The 22309-nt window shown below is 33.0% G+C and overlaps 1 protein-coding gene across 1 annotated transcript in view; it reads right to left on the bottom strand.

Moving 5' to 3' along the window:
* Positions 1–22309, bottom strand: part of LOC143251773 (dystonin-like) — a 61663-nt gene that overhangs the window by 19959 nt on the left and 19395 nt on the right. The window contains 20 exon segments of the mRNA XM_076503017.1: positions 53–208; positions 3533–3703; positions 4264–4392; positions 4575–4775; positions 5580–5735; positions 6404–6574; positions 6869–6970; positions 8095–8546; positions 8730–8952; positions 9509–9715; positions 9965–10291; positions 15748–15867; positions 16345–16551; positions 17010–17236; positions 17556–17640; positions 19332–19658; positions 19981–20307; positions 20504–20674; positions 21058–21219; positions 21755–21967. Coding sequence (XP_076359132.1) covers positions 53–208; positions 3533–3703; positions 4264–4392; positions 4575–4775; positions 5580–5735; positions 6404–6574; positions 6869–6970; positions 8095–8546; positions 8730–8952; positions 9509–9715; positions 9965–10291; positions 15748–15867; positions 16345–16551; positions 17010–17236; positions 17556–17640; positions 19332–19658; positions 19981–20307; positions 20504–20674; positions 21058–21219; positions 21755–21967 — 4134 coding nt within the window.

The following is a 22309-nucleotide window of genomic DNA, read 5'->3' as shown; positions in this document are numbered from 1 at the left end:
AAATAAGTATGGGATAACTTTCTTTATTTCAGAACTTGAACATAGTCCTAACCTTATGGTCTTCAATCTGTTTCATAATGCTGTCCATCACTCGGCTAACTGGCTTCATGCTGGAAAGATACTTCTCAGCATTTGTCAGCCAGTCAACAAACTCTTGTAGGGTGTCGTGGAACTGTGTGGCTTCTCATAACGCTATCTCAAGTTTTATCTGTTTAAAAAAAAAGACGAGTTGTAGCTAAGAAACAAATACACTTAAAACTACTTACACAAGTTTGATTAAAGCAGAATAAAGTGAAGATAAGAAGTGTTACTTTTAAGAACTACTTTAAATAAGTTCCAGAAATATAATGCTGATTTGTAATAACATCTGATCAAATGTAATTTAATAAGATAGACTGTAAGTGAAAAATGTTTAAACAGAAGAGGTTGCCTATGAATTAACCAAGTGAAACTGACCTGAAATATTTAGCATAATAAATAAAGAAACTAAAACCTGTGGGGTGTGGCATCCACTGGATCATCACTTCTTGATTTGAACAAAGATAAGAGGTTTGATTGGGTACAAATAGGTTTACTCAAGTTAGTCGTTATTAGATGATGTTTTAAATGAAAAGTAATACAGTTAAAATGAACAGTGTCTCACAAATGTGAATTTATATCTAGTTTTCATGCAACTGTTTATTGAGATGAAATATGATCCTGACAGATAAAACTTAATGTTTGTTAAAAATAATTAAAGTTTTTAAGTACATTATTCCTCCATTATATTATTATGTACATTATTCCTCCATTATATTATTATGTACATTATTCCTCCACTATATTATTATGTACATTATTCCTCCATTATATTATTATGTACATTATTCCACCATTATATTATTATGTACATATATTCCTCCATTATATTATTATGTACATTATTCCTCCATTATATTATTATGTACATTATTCCTCCATTATATTATTATGTACATTATTCCACCATTATATTATTATGTACATATATTCCTCCATTATATTATTATGTACATTATTCCTCCATTATATTATTATGTACATATATTCCTCCATTATATTATTATGTACATTATTCCTCCACTATATTATTATGTACATATATTCCTCCATTATATTATTATGTATATATATTCCTCCATTATATTATTATGTACATTATTCCTCCATTATATTATTATGTACATTATTCCTCCACTATATTATTATGTACATATATTCCTCCATTATATTATTATGTACATATATTCCTCCATTATATTATTATGTACATATATTCCTCCATTATATTATTATGTACATTATTCCTCCATTATATTATTATGTACATTATTCCTCCACTATATTATTATGTACATATATTCGTCCATTATATTATTATGTACATTATTCCTCCATTATATTATTATGTACATATATTCCTCCATTATATTATTATGTACATATATTCCTCCATTATATTATTATGTACATTATTCCTCCATTATATTATTATGTACATTATTCCTCCATTATATTATTATGTACATTATTCCACCACTATATTATTATGTACATTATTCCTCCATTATATTATTATGTACATTATTCCTCCATTATATTATTATGTTACATATATTCCACCATTATATTATTATGTACATTATTCCTCCATTATATTATTATGTTACATATATTCCACCATTATATTATTATGTACATTATTCCACCACTATATTATTATGTACATTATTCCTCCATTATATTATTATGTACATTATTCCACCATTATATTATTATGTACATATATTCCTCCATTATATTATTATGTACACTATTCCTCCATTATATTATTATGTACATATATTCCTCCATTATATTATTATGTACATTATTCCTCCATTATATTATTATGTACATTATTCCTCCATTATATTATTATGTACATTATTCCTCCATTATATTATTATGTACATTATTCCTCCATTATATTATTATGTACATTATTCCACCACTATATTATTATGTACATATATTCCTCCATTATATTATTATGTACACTATTCCTCCATTATATTATTATGTACATATATTCCTCCATTATATTATTATGTACATTATTCCTCCATTATATTATTATGTACATTATTCCTCCATTATATTATTATGTTACATATATTCCTCCATTATATTATTATGTTACATATATTCCTCCATTATATTATTATGTACATATATTCCTCCATTATATTATTATGTACATTATTCCACCATTATATTATTATGTACACTATTCCACCATTATATTATTATGTTACATATATTCCTCCATTATATTATTATGTACATTATTCCTCCATTATATTATTATGTACATTATTCCACCATTATATTATTATGTACATATATTCCTCCATTATATTATTATGTACACTATTCCTCCATTATATTATTATGTACATATATTCCTCCATTATATTATTATGTACATTATTCCTCCACTATATTATTATGTACATATATTCCTCCATTATATTATTATGTACATTATTCCTCCATTATATTATTATGTACATTATTCCTCCACTATATTATTATGTACATATATTCCTCCATTATATTATTATGTACATATATTCCTCCATTATATTATTATGTACATATATTCCTCCATTATATTATTATGTACATATATTCCTCCATTATATTATTATGTACATATATTCGTCCATTATATTATTATGTACATTATTCCTCCATTATATTATTATGTACATATATTCCACCATTATATTATTATGTACATTATTCCACCATTATATTATTATGTACATATATTCCTCCATTATATTATTATGTACACTATTCCTCCATTATATTATTATGTACATATATTCCTCCATTATATTATTATGTACATTATTCCTCCATTATATTATTATGTACATTATTCCTCCATTATATTATTATGTACATATATTCCACCATTATATTATTATGTTACATATATTCCACCATTATATTATTATGTTACATATATTCCTCCATTATATTATTATGTTACATATATTCCTCCATTATATTATTATGTTACATATATTCCTCCATTATATTATTATGTTAGATATATTCCTCCATTATATTATTATGTACATTATTCCTCCATTATATTATTATGTTACATATTATCCTCCACTATATTATTATGTACATATATTCCTCCATTATATTATTATGTACATATATTCCTCCATTATATTATTATGTACATTATTCCTCCACTATATTATTATGTACATTATTCCTCCATTATATTATTATGTTACATATATTCTTCCATTATATTATTATGTACATTATTCCTCCATTATATTATTATGTTACATATATTCCTCCACTATATTATTATGTACATTATTCCTCCATTATATTATTATGTTACATATATTCCTCCATTATATTATTATGTACATATATTCCTCCACTATATTATTATGTACATATATTCCTCCATTATATTATTATGTACACTTACCTTCCTGTCGTTCAGTTTGTTAAGAACACTGTCCCATCGTTGTTTCAGAACTTTAAGATGCTGCTTTAAGTTAATAGCTGAACCTTCCTCTGTTCGTTTCATATAGTCTTGGCCCTGCTGTAATACTGTCTCAACTTTGTGACGGTTTGTGTCCAGTTCACTGTATAATTCCTACAAAAAAGGGAATAGTTACAACCAATGAAGACTATTCCACAACAAGCTTGAGACATGATAATAAATTACTGAGAACAGATTCCTTGTATATATTAGTGTGTACCTCCATAAAGAACTTTATGTAACAGATCAGTAATTAGTATAAAACAGTAAAGTGCTTATTTAAACCACTGAATTTGGTAAATCAAACAGAAACAGAACTATATATTTGAATTTAACGAAACACTAGAAATTGGTTTGGTTTGTTTTGAATTTCCCACAAAGCTACTCAAGGGCTATCTGCATTAGCTGTTCCTAATTTAGCAGTATAAAACTAGAGGGAAGGTAGCTAGTCATCACTACCCACCACCAACTCTTGGGATACTCTTTTACCAACGAATAGTGGGATTGACCATAACTTATAAAGCTCTCATGGCTGAGAGGGCGAGCATGTTTGGTGTGACTGGGATTTGAACCCGCGACCCTCAGATTACGAGTCAAGTGCCTTAACAACCTGGCCATGCCAGGCCAATAAACTTATAAATACATGCATTAAATAAAAACTGTTTCAAAATTACCATAAACCGACTAAGTTGTTCTCGAGCAGTTTCTGGTAAACCACCAACTGGTTTAGTAATGACCAACTGAGAGTCCACATCACTAAGCCACAGAAAAAGGTCTTGAATGTCTTGGTTAAATGATACAGCCTGGTGAAAATTAAAAATATCATAACTCAACACTGATATATGCATAAACACCAAACCATCAACATAACAAAATACATATAAACTCACAACCATTTTAATTAAGTTACAGTATAAGAATTACTGTCAGTATAACACAACTTACAATTTAATAAATGTTACATTAAACTAATGAATAACACTACCTCTTTACGTGCTGCTTCCAGATCTCTCTGTTTCTCTACAGCTTTATCTTGTAGTTGTTGCCACCTAGTGTTCAAATCATGTATCTTCTTTTGTGTGACACTGGCATCTTCAGTACCTTGATCTATATCAACCAGTTGGTGGCCAACACGGTTGATGGTGTCTATGGTTATTTGGTGAGCAAGAATATCGTTGACTAGAACCTAGAATGATTGACATATACAGCGTTTATTACAACTATCTTTTACTGATAGGCCTAATGTTATAATTTAACTATATCTAACAGAAACTCCATATATCTAATAATTTTGTATCTCTATTTCTTTATCAAAACATAAATTTATTACCTTAAGGCACTGACCTATCTGGTTAATAGACAAACTGACTAATTCATTCACTGATTACACATTAAATAACTAATAGTCCCACTTAATTCAAACTAGTTTAACTTACTTTATTATATGTGGCTCAGACTGTTTTGAAAACCGTCAAGAATGTTCTAGATCTTAAGACTATTAACTACTTTCCTGCTGACTAAGCAAGAATAAAAATATCCTAAAATGTCTAAATTAAAAATATAACCTACGTCTACTTTAAGTCAGTTTTATTTTACTAACAGGGTGGTTGGTCTTTGGAATGTGTTGCCTTCAGATATGGTGGAAGTAGTAAATTTAAGAGTGTTTAAGGGTAAGCTTGATAAATATTTGACTGGCAAGAGCTGGCTGTGAGTTCTTTTGTTTTTTTAAAGTTTAGTTTAGTGGATGAAACAATCCAGATAGACTAATAGGTCTCTTGTTGTGCTGCTTTATGTTAATAAAAATATATACATTTTGTTAAATGAGAAGAGCTTGGAATACTTCATTTTACACAGAAAATATAAGAGAGAGAGAAACACTTGATAAACTGTGATTGTTCACATATTAACAGCAGTTTTATGCTGTAATACATGAATATATACTTTAATATGCCACTTTTAACATTAATAACCTTACACGACAAGTATCTACCTTGTGTTTGGCTAGTTCCACTTCAATAACTTGAGGATCACCAGCAACTTTTTTATGTTCGCTTAACATCTTTTCAGTCTTCGTGATCCAGGATATGAGTTCATCCAGGGCAAGCTGGAACTGACCAAGCTTGAGGATAGCATTTTCTAGTGATTGCTGTGAGGGTGAATTGGACATTCCATTACTTATGGAATATAGATACATGTAAGACACAGTTGTGAGTATAAAGTCTAATGTGTCAGCTGTAGGTATAATAAAAGATATATTAACACAGTGCACATATGTACTGAATCACTTACAAAGGCCTCAATCATTTTATAACATACACCTTTCAAAAAAGATGTATTCCTTAAATAAAAAACTGATACAACCTATAGAAACTATTTCAAAGATAAATAATATTGGTCACAGAACTTTATATTATTTGCTGGATTACTTTCATTAACTGCTTGATTTAGTGTGAGACAGCAGGGTAATCGGTCCACCAACAGGTTGTGTGCTAAAAGGGACTTCAGGGGACATCATGACCCTCACTGAATAAATATTTTTAATATTAAGCTTCAAAGTAGATACTCCTAATCTCATGAAATTATTACACTTCGCAGTGAGACGTCAGATGGTATCTGGTTTCACAGTGAGACGTCAGATAGTATCTGGTCGCACTTGTACTAAACATTTGAAACAAGCGAGTCAAATCTGTTTGTTTGGTAAAACAAAACACCAACAAGTCTGTAAAACTGTAATTATAAGTATGTAAATTATGGAAATATGAATTGGACTTTGTTGTCTATGCACAGTAAACAGACATTTATATGATAATTTACCTGTCGTTCCACGATGCCTTTAAGTAATTCATCCCAACGACGATTTATTTCTGCTAATGGCTCTCTTATGGAGAGGGCTTGGTCAGGTGATGTTCGTTGCATCAGATCTTGAGCTTGTCGATTCAACCCTTCGACTTCAACCATGTGTGGATCAACTTCCTTTTTAAATTCCTGTTACAAGAGAAAGGAACTTGTAAATTTATACACAAGTACATACAGTTTTGGAAAGTAAACCTAAACAAGTTAGCAAGCACACAAAAATTAGCTTGGCTTTTATTTTATCATTGAGCTCTTGTTATTAAATCATGCAATCATTATACAAAAACTACATTATTTATCATCATAATAACTTCATTATTACCGAAAAGAACTTTAACTACAAGTTTTAACGATCACTGTAATGTATCAAACAAAACTGCATAAAACCTGATTTCTCTTTATATATATTTGAAGAATCATACTAACTTCAAGCTGTTTAATTTGAGCCTTTACAGATTCGATGTCAGACCCCACTGGACCAAGACTGGCAAACTGTTCTTCTGCACTGTCTAGGAACTCCAGCAAACTCTAGTGAAGAAAAAGAAAATAAATTTTGTTCTTGAATACCATTCTTCATATAGCAGTAACAGCTGCAAAGACCCGTTAACAGAAAGTTTGAAATCCTGAGTGTTCGAAAGTTAAATCATATAAGTAAATTATATTTAGTGATCAACAGAAATTTGATTTAATTAGTATCCTTGATATAACAGTAAAAATAGTCAAATACAATTATTTACAGTTGAACAACGTTTTCATTTGTTTTTTTTTGGACTTTTAATTTAAATAACTTTTATCTAATGTTAAATCATAAATACCAGATCATAAAAACTTCCAAATGGAATAATCTAAAGTATTGGGTTGAGGAATAATTCGTGAGCGTTTTTTCAAGTTAAAAAAATATATTCATAAATGAAACGCTTTCGCAAAATATTTCATGTCATTTGGTAGATAATTTTTTGCTCTAATAGATGGTGTGTTTGATTTTCATATGTCTTTAATTTTTGCTTTCATTTTCAGCTCATTAAATGGAATGTCAAGTGGACAAAATCGAGCATTTTCGACACCATCTGCTTTTCGCATTTAATTTCTTGCAATTTCGTTTACAACAATGCATACTATATACCTAGGTATTACATGAAATAAAGTATCATAATAAATGTTTTGGGTGTAATGTGTTCATACATTGAAGTATTGTATAGTCTTGCATGTAATGCTTGAATGAAATGATTTAAAAATGCTCACGAAGTATTCCTCAACCTAATACAATAAAACATGCTTATCTTTAAATGTCATAAATGCCAGATAAACACAGAATCTGTGTAAACTGATTTTTGTTTTAAATTAATACTACTATTTAAGATACACTGTTTTTGGTTCATATAATAAAATTATTTGTAGAATAATACTATTTCAACAATACACATAAAGTATTAATTAAACCACAGAACAAGTAGAAAAATGACAAAAGCTAAAACTAACTCACTACAAATTACTTCTTCCTTAGATGTTATTTTATTTAAATTTTGTTGAAGCTTAGTTGTGTTTCTAACTTGTTACAATCCATAATAAAATACTGAAATTTACTACAAACCCTATTACACCCTCAATGCATGCATGAAACTTTAATAAGAGTTACAGAAAATCAAATGAACCTGTAGGGTAAAATGAAAGCTCATAGCCTTCTCCAGAGCATCTACTAAGTTCTGTTCTCTCTTGGCATACAGGGTCGTCACATTCTCCCAGGCCGAGTCCAGATCTTCAATGTGTTTCTTGACTTCGGGTTTGTCTGGTTCTCCACACAGCTGCATCAGGTCCTGACCGGCCTGTCTACACTGGTCCACTTCCGGCCTTGTTTGGTCAATTTCCTGCTTGATCTCTTGGAGTGCATCCTGTTGCTCCTGAATGGCACTTGGCTCAATGGCCGGAGGCTCCTGGGAATTAAGGTTTTCTTGAAGCTCTTTTAAGGCTTTCATCACAGCATTAAGTTCATTCCAGAACTTCTCAGCTATGGTCAAGGCATCTTCTAAGTTGCGGCCACGATTTTTAGTGGACTTCTGAATCTTATCCCAAAGGTCATTCAGTCGATCTAGCTTCTGACGAATATCTGAAATTCAACCAAATTATTTACTCTTTAACATAAACCAGCAAAAATCACTTCAAAGACATGTTTAACTGTGACTATGATTGTTTAGAAAAAACATAAAAAAATTAAAACCTGAAAAAACAACTTTTCCAAGAATCAACGAAATAATGTTACACTTAACACTCCAGTAATAACTAAGCTAACCTTCAACAGCAGGCTGGTCAGTGCCAGCCTTTATGACATCATCAGCAGCCTTCTTGACAGCCTCCAGGGCTGTAGAACGTTTGGTCAAGACATCGAGGACATTCTTGTTGTCCATCATCTGTTCTTTGATACGTTGTGGATGAGAAGAAACAGGGTCAGCGGTGTCCATCTGTTCAATGCTGCCATGGAGTGCTTGTAACATACCATCCAACTTGTCTGTAAACTAAAGATAAATACTGTTAGGGTACTGTATTTACCAGTAGGTACAACTTAATACAGATAGTTTCAGTATTGTATCTACCAGTAGGTACAACTTAATACAGATAGTTTCAGTATTGTATCTACCAGTAGGTACAACTTAATACAGATAGTTTCAGTATTGTATTTACCAGTAGGTACAACTTAATACAGATAGTTTCAGTATTGTATCTACCAGTAGGTACAACTCAATGAATATGAACAAATATGTAAATGTGTAAAATATTTAAAGAGCCCCCCCCCCAAAAAAAATCAATTATTTCTTGTTCTCAACACTTTTATCAATGTAGTTTAGAGACATAGTCTAAGTCACAGGATATATAAGGGGACCACTGCTCTACCATTTTATTTTCTGTAGAATGTAATTTACATTCAAAATTCTCGAGAGTCAAATCCATTTTTTTTTTTTCTTTCCTTCACATGTATTTTAGTCCCCAATCTTGCCCATGGTTTCAGTGCTAAACATGTTGAATAAAATGGAAGGACTGTCATCACGAATGAGTAGATTTCTAGTTACTTACTTTTGACGTAGCTTGTAGAGCTTCTTCCAGTTTGTCTCCTGTAGTCCGTAGTAGCTCTCTCAGGTTGTTATAGCGAGAATTATCAAAATCCATTATTTCTTCAATCTTACCTCCTTCCTCCTCACTACAAACTTTCAGTAACGCAGAACCAGTTTTGTTGAGCTTGTCCACCACAGGTTTATAATCATTAATAGTCTGCAAAAGCATCTGGAAAGAAAATCAGAATACTCTTTGAAGATTAAGTGTTAGCTATACATCTTTCACCAGAAATTTTATTTTTCAGATAATATATTATCTAATCTTCCAAAGTTTACATAACTGTTTGAACACCAGATTTCTTTCTGGTTGCCACTTGATGTGGAAACTTTACTTTATCACTAATATTTGTATAGAAATGTCAGAAATCCATTTGACAGTTGATGTTTTAACTGCAACTTACACAACTACAGTTAATACCTGTGTTTTATCTTGCTGTCGTGTGATTTGAGCAACATTTAGTGTTGGTATCTCTAACATCTCTGCCTTGGCTTCCGTTTCATCTAACCATGGTGCTAAATCTGAATGGGTCTCAAAAAAGTGTTCAGCCAATGGCAGGGCTTGTTCTAAAGCACTCTTACGTTCAAGACACGTAGCGGTGACGCTGTTTGAGAGGTCTCTTAGTTCATCAACCTTCTGTTTTATGAGGGTTACATCCACTGTTGACATCTCTCTCATGAGTTTCTTAGCAGTTTCAAGGATGCTACGAACACGGTTCTTTTGTCCAGTGACATCTTCATTCATTACCTTTTATGAAAAGAAAACAATTCTAAAATTACAATATGAATATTTTTTGTGTCTTGACAGGATTAAAGTAAAAATCATTGGTTAAGGTTTTTAATGGATATCACTATAATTTTTTTCAGTTTTTGAAATATTATTCTTTTTAATTAACTATTGTTAACATTACAGTCCTTTATCTTCTAACAGTTCAAGTTTTTATCTTAGAAGGAAAACTGTTAAAAAAGTAAAGCTAAACACCAGAGACCACAGGCGACTTTCAGCTTAACTTCAGATACGTGCCAAAACATGAGAAGGTAAAATACATCTTGCAGTTACTCCAAGCTTGTTTTGAATTACAAGGATAACATGTAAAATATATTCTGTGATATTCATTGAAGTGCCTATGGTTCTAGACTTTCCTGACAACTTACAGATGTAGCATTCAGATTTCTTCATTTTGCAAATGATAAATAAAATTGTGAATTTTCTTATGTATAATACTAAAATTAACCTGTTTAAATTCTGTTTAGTAATAAGGTACATATCATCAGTATTTCAGTTATGTCGAGAAAACCCACTTGTAGAGAAACATATATGCAAAAGCGGCTTGTTGGGAGAAATATTTTACATAGAAGGTCAAACGTTGTTCCCTCTTCTATGTAAAATATTTTCTCAACCCAAACGAGCCGTTTTTGCATATATATCATCAGTATTTGTAGCCCTGATCACAGCATGATATAATAGATAAGTATCATAAGTGTTTGTAGCCCTCATCACAGTATGACCTAACAGATAAGTATCATAGTAACCCCATACAATTATATTTGTGTACAGTGATTTCAAGTAGTATCAATCAAAACAATGAATGTTTGTTTTATGTCACAAGTACAACAAGTTTTCTCTTTCCACAAAAATAAACCAGAACTCCATCAATCTGTAATGAAAAGTTCAATGTAACAATAAAAGATGTATCCCTGGTAGTATGTTGTGTCTGACACACTACTGTTTAAGTCAATCTCCCTGGTAGTATGTTGTGTCTGACACACTACTGTTTAAGTCAATCTCCCTGGTAGTATGTTGTGTCTGACACACTACTGTTTAAGTCAATCTCCCTGGTAGTATGTTGTGTCTGACACACTACTGTTTAAGTCAATCTCTCTGGTAGTATGTTGTGTCTGACACACTACTGTTTAAGTCAATCTCCTGGTAGTATGTTGTGTCTAACATACCACTGTTTAAGTTAATCTCTCTGGTAGTAAGTTGTGTCTGATACACCTCTGTTTAAGTCAATCTCTCTGGTAGTATGTTGTGTCTGACACACTACTGTTTAAGTCAATCTCCCTGGTAGTATGTTGTGTCTGACACACTACTGTTTAAGTCAATCTCCCTGGTAGTATGTTGTGTCTGACATACTACTGTTTAAGTCAATCTCTCTGGTAGTATGTTGTGTCTGACATACTACTGTTTAAGTCAATCTCTCTGGTAGTATGTTGTGTCTGACACACTACTGTTTAAGTCAATCTCCCTGGTAGTATGTTGTGTCTGACACACTACTGTTTAAGTCAATCTCTCTGGTAGTATGTTGTGTCTGACATACTACTGTTTAAGTCAATCTCCCTGGTAGTATGTTGTGTCTGACATACTACTGTTTAAGTCAATCTCCCTGGTAGTATGTTGTGTCTGACACACTACTGTTTAAGTCAATCTCCCTGGTAGTATGTTGTGTCTAACATACCACTGTTTAAGTCAATCTTCCTGGTAGTATGTTGTGTCAAACATACCACTGTTTAAGTCAATCTCCCTTGTAGTATGTTGTGTCTGACATACTACTGTTTAAGTCAATCTTCCTGGTGGTATGTTGTGTCTGACACACTACTGTTTAAGTCAATCTCTCTGGTAGTATGTTGTGTCTGACATACTACTGTTTAAGTCAATCTCTCTGGTAGTATGTTGTGTCTGACATACTACTGTTTAAGTCAATCTTCCTGGTGGTATGTTGTGTCTGACATACTACTGTTTAAGTCAATCTCTCTGGTAGTATGTTGTGTCTGACATACTACTGTTTAAGTCAATCTTCCTGGTGGTATGTTGTGTCTGACATACTACTGTTTAAGTCAATCTTCCTGGTGGTATGTTGTGTCTGACACACCTCTGTTTAAATCAATCTCCCTGGTAGTATGTTGTGTCTGACACACCTCTGTTTAAGTCAATCTCCCTGGTAGTATGTTGTGTCTGACATACTACTGTTTAAGTTAATCTCCCTGGTAGTATGTTGTGTCTGACATACTACTGTTTAAGTCAATCTTCCTGGTAGTATGTTGTGTCTGACATACTACTGTTTAAGTCAATCTCCCTGGTAGTATGTTGTGTCTGACACACTACTGTTTAAGTCAATCTTCCTGGTAGTATGTTGTGTCTGACATACTACTGTTTAAGTCAATCTCCCTGGTAGTATGTTGTGTCTGACATACTACTGTTTAAGTCAATCTCCCTGGTAGTATGTTGTGTCTGACACACTACTGTTTAAGTCAATCTTCCTGGTAGTATATTGTGTCTGACATACTACTGTTTAAGTCAATCTCTCTGGTAGTATGTTGTGTCTGACACACTACTGTTTAAGTCAATCTTCCTGGTAGTATGTTGTGTCTGACATACTACTGTTTAAGTCAATCTCTCTGGTAGTATGTTGTGTCTGACACACTACTGTTTAAGTCAATCTCTCTGGTAGTATGTTGTGTCTGACACACTACTGTTTAAGTCAATCTCTCTGGTAGTATGTTGTGTCTGACACACTACTGTTTAAGTCAATCTCTCTGGTAGTATGTTGTGTCTGACATACTACTGTTTAAGTCAATCTTCCTGGTAGTATGTTGTGTCTGACATACTACTGTTTAAGTCAATCTCCCTGGTAGTATGTTGTGTCTGACATACTACTGTTTAAGTCAATCTCCCTGGTAGTATGTTGTGTCTGACACACCTCTGTTTAAGTCAATCTCCCTGGTAGTATGTTGCGTCTGACACACCTTTGTTTAAGTCAATCTCCCTGGTAGTATGTTGTGTCTGACACACTACTGTTTAAGTCAATCTCCCTGGTAGTATGTTGTGTCTGACATACTACTGTTTAAGTCAATCTCCCTGGTAGTATGTTGTGTCTGACACACTACTGTTTAAGTCAATCTCCCTGGTAGTATGTTGTGTTTGACATACTACTCTTTAAGTCAATCTCCCTGGTAGTATGTTGTGTCTGACACACTACTGTTTAAGTCAATCTTCCTGGTAGTATGTTGTGTCTGACATACTACTGTTTAAGTCAATCTCTCTGGTAGTACATTGTGTCTGACACACTACTGTTTAAGTCAATCTCTCTGGTAGTATGTTGTGTCTGACACACTACTGTTTAAGTCAATCTCCCTGGTAGTATGTTGTGTCTGACATACTACTGTTTAAGTCAATCTCCCTGGTAGTATGTTGTGTCTGACATACTACTGTTTAAGTCAATCTCTCTGGTAGTATGTTGTGTCTGACATACTACTGTTTAAGTCAGTCTTCCTGGTAGTATGTTGTGTCTGACATACTACTGTTTAAGTCAATCTTCCTGGTAGTATGTTGTGTCTGACACACTACTGTTTAAGTCAGTCTCCCTGGTAGTATGTTGTGTCTGACATACTACTGTTTAAGTCAGTCTCCCTGGTAGTATGTTGTGTCTGACACACTACTGTTTAAGTCAATCTCCCTGGTAGTATGTTGTGTCTGACACACTACTGTTTAAGTCAATCTTCCTGGTAGTATGTTGTGTCTGACATACTACTGTTTAAGTCAATCTTCCTGGTAGTATGTTGTGTCTAACATACTACTGTTTAAGTCAATCTTCCTGGTAGTATGTTGTGTCTGACACACTACTGTTTAAGTCAGTCTCCCTGGTAGTATGTTGTGTCTGACACACTACTGTTTAAGTCAATCTCCCTGGTAGTATGTTGTGTCTGACACACTACTGTTTAAGTCAATCTCCCTGGTAGTATGTTGTGTCTGACACACTACTGTTTAAGTCAATCTTCCTGGTAGTATGTTGTGTCTGACACACTACTGTTTAAGTCAATCTCCCTGGTAGTATGTTGTGTCTGACACACTACTGTTTAAGTCAATCTTCCTGGTAGTATGTTGTGTCTGACACACTACTGTTTAAGTCAATCTCCTGGTAGTATGTTGTGTCTGACATACTACTGTTTAAGTCAGTCTCCCTGGTAGTATGTTGTGTCTGACACACTACTGTTTAAGTCAATCTCCTGGTAGTATGTTGTGTCTGACATACTACTGTTTAAGTCAATCTCCCTGGTAGTATGTTGTGTGTGACATACTACTGTTTAAGTCAATCTCTCTGGTAGTATGTTGTGTGTGACATACTACTGTTTAAGTCAATCTTCCTGGTAGTATGTTGTGTCTGACACACTACTGTTTAAGTCAATCTCCCTGGTAGTATGTTGTGTCTGACACACTACTGTTTAAGTCAATCTCTCTGGTAGTATGTTGTGTCTGACATACTACTGTTTAAGTCAATCTCCTGGTAGTATGTTGTGTCTGACACACTACTGTTTAAGTCAATCTCCCTGGTAGTATGTTGTGTCTGACACACTACTGTTTAAGTCAATCTTCCTGGTAGTATGTTGTGTCTGACACACTACTGTTTAAGTCAATCTTCCTGGTAGTATGTTGTGTCTGACACACTACTGTTTAAGTCAATCTCTCTGGTAGTATGTTGTGTCTGACATACTACTGTTTAAGTCAATCTCCCTGGTAGTATGTTGTGTCTGACACACTACTGTTTAAGTCAATCTCCCTGGTAGTATGTTGTGTCTGACACACTACTGTTTAAGTCAATCTCCCTGGTAGTATGTTGTGTCTGACACACTACTGTTTAAGTCAATCTTCCTGGTAGTATGTTGTGTCTGACAAAGTACTGTTTAAGTCAATCTCCTGGTAGTATGTTGTGTCTGACATACTACTGTTTAAGTCAATCTCCCTGGTAGTATGTTGTGTCTGACACACTACTGTTTAAGTCAATCTTCCTGGTAGTATGTTGTGTCTGACACACTACTGTTTAAGTCAATCTCCCTGGTAGTATGTTGTGTCTGACACACTACTGTTTAAGTCAATCTTCCTGGTAGTATGTTGTGTCTGACACACTACTGTTTAAGTCAATCTCCCTGGTAGTATGTTGTGTCTGACACACTACTGTTTAAGTCAGTCTCCCTGGCAGTATGTTGCCTTTAGCACAACAATGTATTGGTCATTGTCCTTGTAATTCAGCAGACATTTATGATTTTCCTATTAGTGTTTGATCTGAAAGAAGATTAGTTTTTAAGGTAAATGTATGAAAATCTTACTGGTTACTATAATATTTGACTCTATATAACAAATATAAAACATTTTATTCAATTATTAATAAAAAAGTTATTTGAATGTTAACATGAAATCTTACAGACCTTCTGTTCTTTCAATAATGCCTTTAGAGAATTAGGGTTTGGGTAGAGGGGCTCAGCCTCCTGGACTTGTTGTTGGACTCCCCGGAACCAATCCAAAAGTTCATCTATGTCTCCTATAACCTATGTGCAGGATGTGGGGAAGGCCATTCCAAATTAACACAGCCATACATAATTACAAGTACTTAATTCCAGAATCTGTCTCATTCCAAACTCAAGTAAGTTTATCACTTATCTGTGTTTTACACAAAATGCTATAGAAACATATAAAATAGGAAATAAGTATATAAAGTATGGCCTCTATAGTGTGTGTTGTACAGAGTAACACAAAATGAAATAACTTTTCTTGGTAGTAATTAAACATAAATAGCAACTTGTCACAAAGTAACAAAACTATGAAATACCATAAACAATAGTTGACTCCAATCACTATATCATGTGCTTCAGGTTTCCAATATTAGTTGTAAAAGAAGAATCCATCTCTTCATAAAAGAAAGTGAAATGTTATAACATTTATAAATGGGTGATCCATTCTCCATAAGCATAAAACTTTTGTTACAGTTCTAATTATCATGCATGGACAAGCCAGGGCTTTCATACCTCTACATTCTTCTGTTTTGACATCTGTATCCTCTCTGCCTTACGTTGAATCTGCTCACAGAGTGAATCGTAACGTCGGTTGTCTCGAGTAATGAGGTTTTCTAACAGGTGTGACCCCTCACTTGGCGAGATCTGGTACAGCCGTGGTCCCAGTAAAGTAACTGATTCAACCACTGGTTGATATTCTTGCATTACCTTTTCCAAGTGCTGAAAGAAACAGTTTGTTCATATCCATATAACCAAGCTTATGTAGTTTGGGAAATATGCTTCTCTTTATATTAATAATATAAAAGGCTTTAATCAGGTTTTCAAGAATTAAGTGATATGAGTATCAAGTGTTTCTACATAACTGACTTATGAGAAATAGTTTAACTCAAATGTTATTAAAGATGTCCTTCTTTGTGTACATTTATATTGAGTCAGTCACTGAAAAACATTTAGTAACACTTCATATTTTACTGTTTCTAGGGTCATTAATTAGTAGGGTTTAATGTATCAGTTGAACAAAGCTATCTTTGGCAGCTAACCCTAATTTTGAAGTGACAGACAACAGAAAAGGAGTTTGGTGAATACCACCACTGTCAATTATCAGGCTGTTCTCTAGGGAGTTGACCATCACTCTTTCAGATTAAACTGTTCAGCATGATAATTTCTCAGCCTTTTACCTCTATGGTACTCTCCTGTGTGCTGAGACTAACAGTCTCCAGGGTCTTCAGGATTTGCTCTGTCTCATCTATCCATAACACCAGCTTTTCACGAGAACTCTGGAAGTTCTGAGCAAGTGGAAGGACCTCTAGTGCTTGATTTTGTCTCTCAGTGCATTTTTTGGATACTTCGTTGTACTTGCCTTGGACAATGTCTACTTTGTCTTTTAGCTGAATGACATCATCACCTACAATTAGAAGTTAGTGACTGATTGTGAAAATACATTTCAGATTTGTTTCTAATTATCCATAAGCTTCAATTTTTAGCTCTAAATTTTATTGGTTAAAATAACACATACATAATTAATACTCAAAACCTTTGGGACTTGGTAAAACTCAATTAAAAAACTAAAGAAAACAATGGTAACTTTAACTCTTCAAAATATAAATGTCTTTGTTTTCCTCAGTTCTGTATACATAACAAACTGTCACAGAGTCTTAAAACAACAAAAAATGAAAGAATATTAGTTAAATTTTCTTAGATATTTTGTACAAGATAACCCTTACCTGAAGCATGTTTCATTAGTTCTTGTGATATGGTAATCAGGTCATCCACTTGGCAGTTATAATCAGTGATTTCAGAATGAAGTTCCTGAATAAAATCACAGTTAAATGTTCAATGTGAGCTACCATAACACTTTCACATCAAAGTAAAAGAACCCTGATAGCCAAATCTAAACAATGTGTAAAACACTACTTGATGTCATCTTAATCCAATGGGTTATGGCTTCTTAAATTTGGTGAAATACATTTACATGTTAACCATTTCATAGAAATCACACAACTAATCAAAAATCATGTTTAATATCAGCACAACCTCAGCACATCATAGGAGATGCAGACAAAAAGTTACACAGTAATATATCTTCACTTTTCACTTAAGTTTAATCCAACACTTCTTATACACCAGGTAAGTCTTCCAGTAACTCAGCAACAAAAATACAACTCACTGATAAGTCAGCTCTATTTTTCAGAAATAACCAGTGAATTAACCATTCTTTTGCTCTCATACACTAGGCCTGTTCTCAGATGTTATCTCAGTGTCTTTAGAGCCAGGTTTTCTGTACATAATCATTCTTAAGTTACTGAATGCAAAATTTCTCACACACACAAGACTAGAGCTATATTAACTTTACTTAAGGGTTAACCCACTATTTATTATTACTGATGCATTTTCTACCAACTCAAAATACAACATTTACATGTCTGCCAAACGGAACACTGATTTTCTCTATATTATAAGCAGTTTAACATATATATAAAAAGGTGAAAATAGAGGTGTGTCATTTGGTAAACAAACAAATAGAAGTCATTAAAGCTTCAGCACAGAAATCTCCAAATGTTCCAGGTCTTAAGTTGATCTCATGCCAATTTAAGGAGATCGTATTGTTTCTGCATAGTTTTATGTAATAAGTTTGACAAAACATTAGAACTTAAAACCACTTAGCAGTTTTTTTCAATGTATAGCAGCTTACTGAAAAATAACAGATATATACCTGGAAATAAATGTATACTAAAGTGAAAAAAATTAAAGAAATTTGTATATACTTCTCATGGTAGGAAAAAAAAAACATGAATACTTTTCTGACTGTATTCATTAAAGTCTTGCCTGAAGAAGCCATAATTTATTTAGAACAACTTGAATAAGCAGTTGTACATAATTTTTATATCCATGACTTGATCCCAATTTACAACAAATATGCTCACTTTTGGAAAATTCTCGAAATTTCTGGTTCATGTTGTCATCTGTTGTGAAAAATACATAGGTTTTTATATATTTTGCAGAATTGGTGGTTGCATGTTATTTAAAATATTTTTACAAGACATTTAACGTCTTCTTTTAACATGTTTCTAGGCTTGTTGTATGAATTATCTACCTTGTGACCTGATTTTAGTATCTGAGTCCTGAAAAACCTTTTGCTGATACATGAGTGGTGGTTCTTGGGCAGAATTACCTGGTGGTACTCATCTGCTCCCCAGGTAGTCATCCCATTTTTAGTTATAGATGACTACAGGGAAGGCAGTAAGTCAACACCACCCACTCCCACTCTTGGGCAACTCTTTTACCAACAAATAGTTGGATTGACTGTAGTTCCCTCAGTTGAAAAAATGAACACATTTAGTGACGGGGATTTGAACCCCTTGTGTTTACCTAATCTGTTCTTAATTCGTATAACTGCCAAACAATATAATAGGTTTCTGAAACTTCCATTGATAATCTCAAGTTGATAAATTTCTGATCTAACCTTAGATGTTAGATAATTAAAATTACCCAGCACTTACAGTCAGTTCCATGATTTGTTCTTGGATTTTGTCTGGATATACAGAAAGGATCTGATAGCGTGTCAACTTGATGTACACCTCCTGTACCCAAGTCAGTAGTGTTTCGTGTTTAATCCAGAAATTTTGAACACCTTCTAGAGTCTGGGCTAAGAGCTCACCAACAGTTGTACTGTCTTCTGTAATCTTGTTATAACGATCCATTGTTTCTTGGAATTTATCTTGAATTTCGTGGGCTTCCTCCTTGTTAACCAGAGTTACCAGAGTTTGAACCAACAGATTTGTCTCTTCAAACAAGATTTTGTGGTTGGTGATATCCTCATGAAGTTCCTTTTAAATTTTCAAAAAGAAAAGAAAAAAAGATATAGAAACATACAAATTTTCCCTAAGCAGCCCCTCTCTAGGCCTTGAAAACCTGATGACATATTAACAGTGTGGTCTAGATTAAAAAGAAGAGAAGACTTGCAGCATAAATTACAAGACTAATTCTAAAATTTACTCATAAACTCTTTCTTATGGCGTGAGTCTTGTAACAGTTCTGGAAATACAGTTTTTAAACATTCTATCATTGTCTAATTTTTAGCAACTTCCTAAAGCTTTATCTAATTAATCTTTACCCTAATTAAATGCAATGCATTATTTATTTTCTCACCTTGAGTTCGATTATTAGCTCTTTGATCTTGTCCTGATCTATTGGTATGATTTTCATAATGACTAGTCTCTTCTCAGTGGATTCCAGCCACACCATCAGTGAACCTATCTTGTCATGGAAGCCCTGAGCAACAGGAATAGCCTGTTCAAGAGCCTCCATACGTTCCCTTGCTACTATGAGCAGACTGGAAAACCTCTCTGTCAACACGTGCAGTTGGGTTTCGACTTCTTTCCTCTTAGCAGGCTCAAAGCTATGCATGACTTCAGTTCCCATTTCGGTCAGTGAAGTCATGCTATTCTGTCGATCGAGGAGCAGCTTTCTTAAGAACTGTAACAAATATAAGTAACAATCAGTACTGACACAGTGGTCTACTAATTTATTACTACTACATTTGGTATATATACAAATGTTCAGATTTCAAGTAACTCGCACAAAACCAAAATATTTTTCTGAAACCACCAGTCAACAAACAACTAATGATTTATACAAATGAATAAAAAGTTTGAAAAAAGAGTCAAATTACTTTTTGTTCTTGTAACTGAGCCTTCACCACTTTGTAGTCTGCTGACGGAGCTTTCTGGTTGGCAATCATTTCTTCTGTATCTTGTAGCCATTTCTGAACTCCCTCTAAAGCTTCCTGGAACTTACCAGATTGTAGCAGCCTCAAGTCAAGCAATCTCTCGCGTTCATTCAGCTGAAAGGAAAATAATTTTGTTTATTCAACTTTTAACACAATTTGAAGACAGTCAGATGAGTAAGTTACTGTTGGTTACATGAATTCTACAAGCAAGTTTATTTTGCATAAGAAATCATAACAACAGCTTACTGGAAACAAACAAAAACCACTGAAGTGAGTATACATATTAATACAATAATTTAAATAATTATTAACAAGAAGAGCTTGTTTTAATACACTGCTAAACATTCATTGATTTGTAGACTCAAATATATATTTTATCAAAAGATACACCTATAATTAGAAACAATATCTTAGACAAACCAAGCACATTTCTTGAGATAAAGAAAAAAAAAGAGAAACATTAATCTTGTAGCCATTTTAAAGGTAAAAACAAGTACCCTTTCTTGTAAATCATTCCATTTCTTTGTCAGAGTTTCCAAGTCTTGTTCAAGCTTAAGTGTGTCCACACCTGGAAAAGCTGACTGGACAAGATCTTGTCCTTGTTTGTTAACATCTGCTATATGCTTGCTCAGGGGTTCAATGTGGTTTTTGTGGAAGGTCTGTCAAAAATACATACTTTTGTGAAAGATTTACAAGTTAACGACACACAACTATGATGGAATATTTGTTACTAAATGGTTTGTTCACTTTATTGTTTACAAGTTAACGACACACAACTATGATGGAATATTTGTTACTAAATGGTTTGTTAACTTTATTGTTTACAAGTTAACGACACACAACAATGATGGAATATTTGTTACTAAATGGTTTGTTCACTTTATTGTTTACAAGTTAACGACACACAACAATGATGGAATATTTGTTACTAAATGGTTTGTTCACTTTATTGTTTACAAGTTAACGACACACAACAATGATGGAATATTTGTTACTAAATGGTTTGTTCACTTTATTGCACATAATAAAACAATGACTTCTTTTAGTTCTAAATAATGAATTTAGTGGTTTTTACAATATTAATGATCTTTGCTGTGTAATAAAACACTGAAACTACATCGACATTTCAAGAAACACTGAGAAAGAAAAATATATTTAATGATCAAAGAATAAGAAAATAGAAACTCATCAAACCTTAAGTTCTTCCTGTAGCAACCTTATTGTCTCCACTCCCCCACTTATAGCCTGGAAATTCTTTTCCTCTTCAATAATCTTTTCAAGCTCAGTGATCGTAGTACTGTAGACTTCGTAGAAGTATTTTAACGTGACAAGAGTGCTCTCCAATACTGAGTACCGAACCTTGATTCTTTCGCTGACGTGGATACACTGCTGTCGAAGGTTGCTCACCTAGAAGAAAAGCAGTACAAGAACAGTGTTCAGTAAGTTGTCAAACTGGATTAACAACTTGTCAAATAATACTTTCTTTTATTCACTAGAGTTTATTATTTGTTAAAAAACAAAATATACTTTTTTACCAGATGTTGTTTCTCCACCAAAAGAAACAAATCTATTACTGTAATACTTATGTTTTCTTGGTAATAAGAGACAATTTGTAATATTTGAAAAACCAATAAAATGGCTACACACATATATCAGTTTTACACAGTACAAATGTTACTAGCCCAGGTACATAAACTGTTACAATTATAACTACATGAAGACTTATGATCTGTTGGATAAGAAAGTTCA

This window comes from Tachypleus tridentatus, chromosome 6, assembly GCF_004210375.1.
Source record: "Tachypleus tridentatus isolate NWPU-2018 chromosome 6, ASM421037v1, whole genome shotgun sequence".
In the NCBI taxonomy this organism is placed as follows: Eukaryota; Metazoa; Arthropoda; class Merostomata; order Xiphosura; family Limulidae; genus Tachypleus; species Tachypleus tridentatus.
This window is presented reverse-complemented; position numbering and strand designations above follow the sequence as displayed.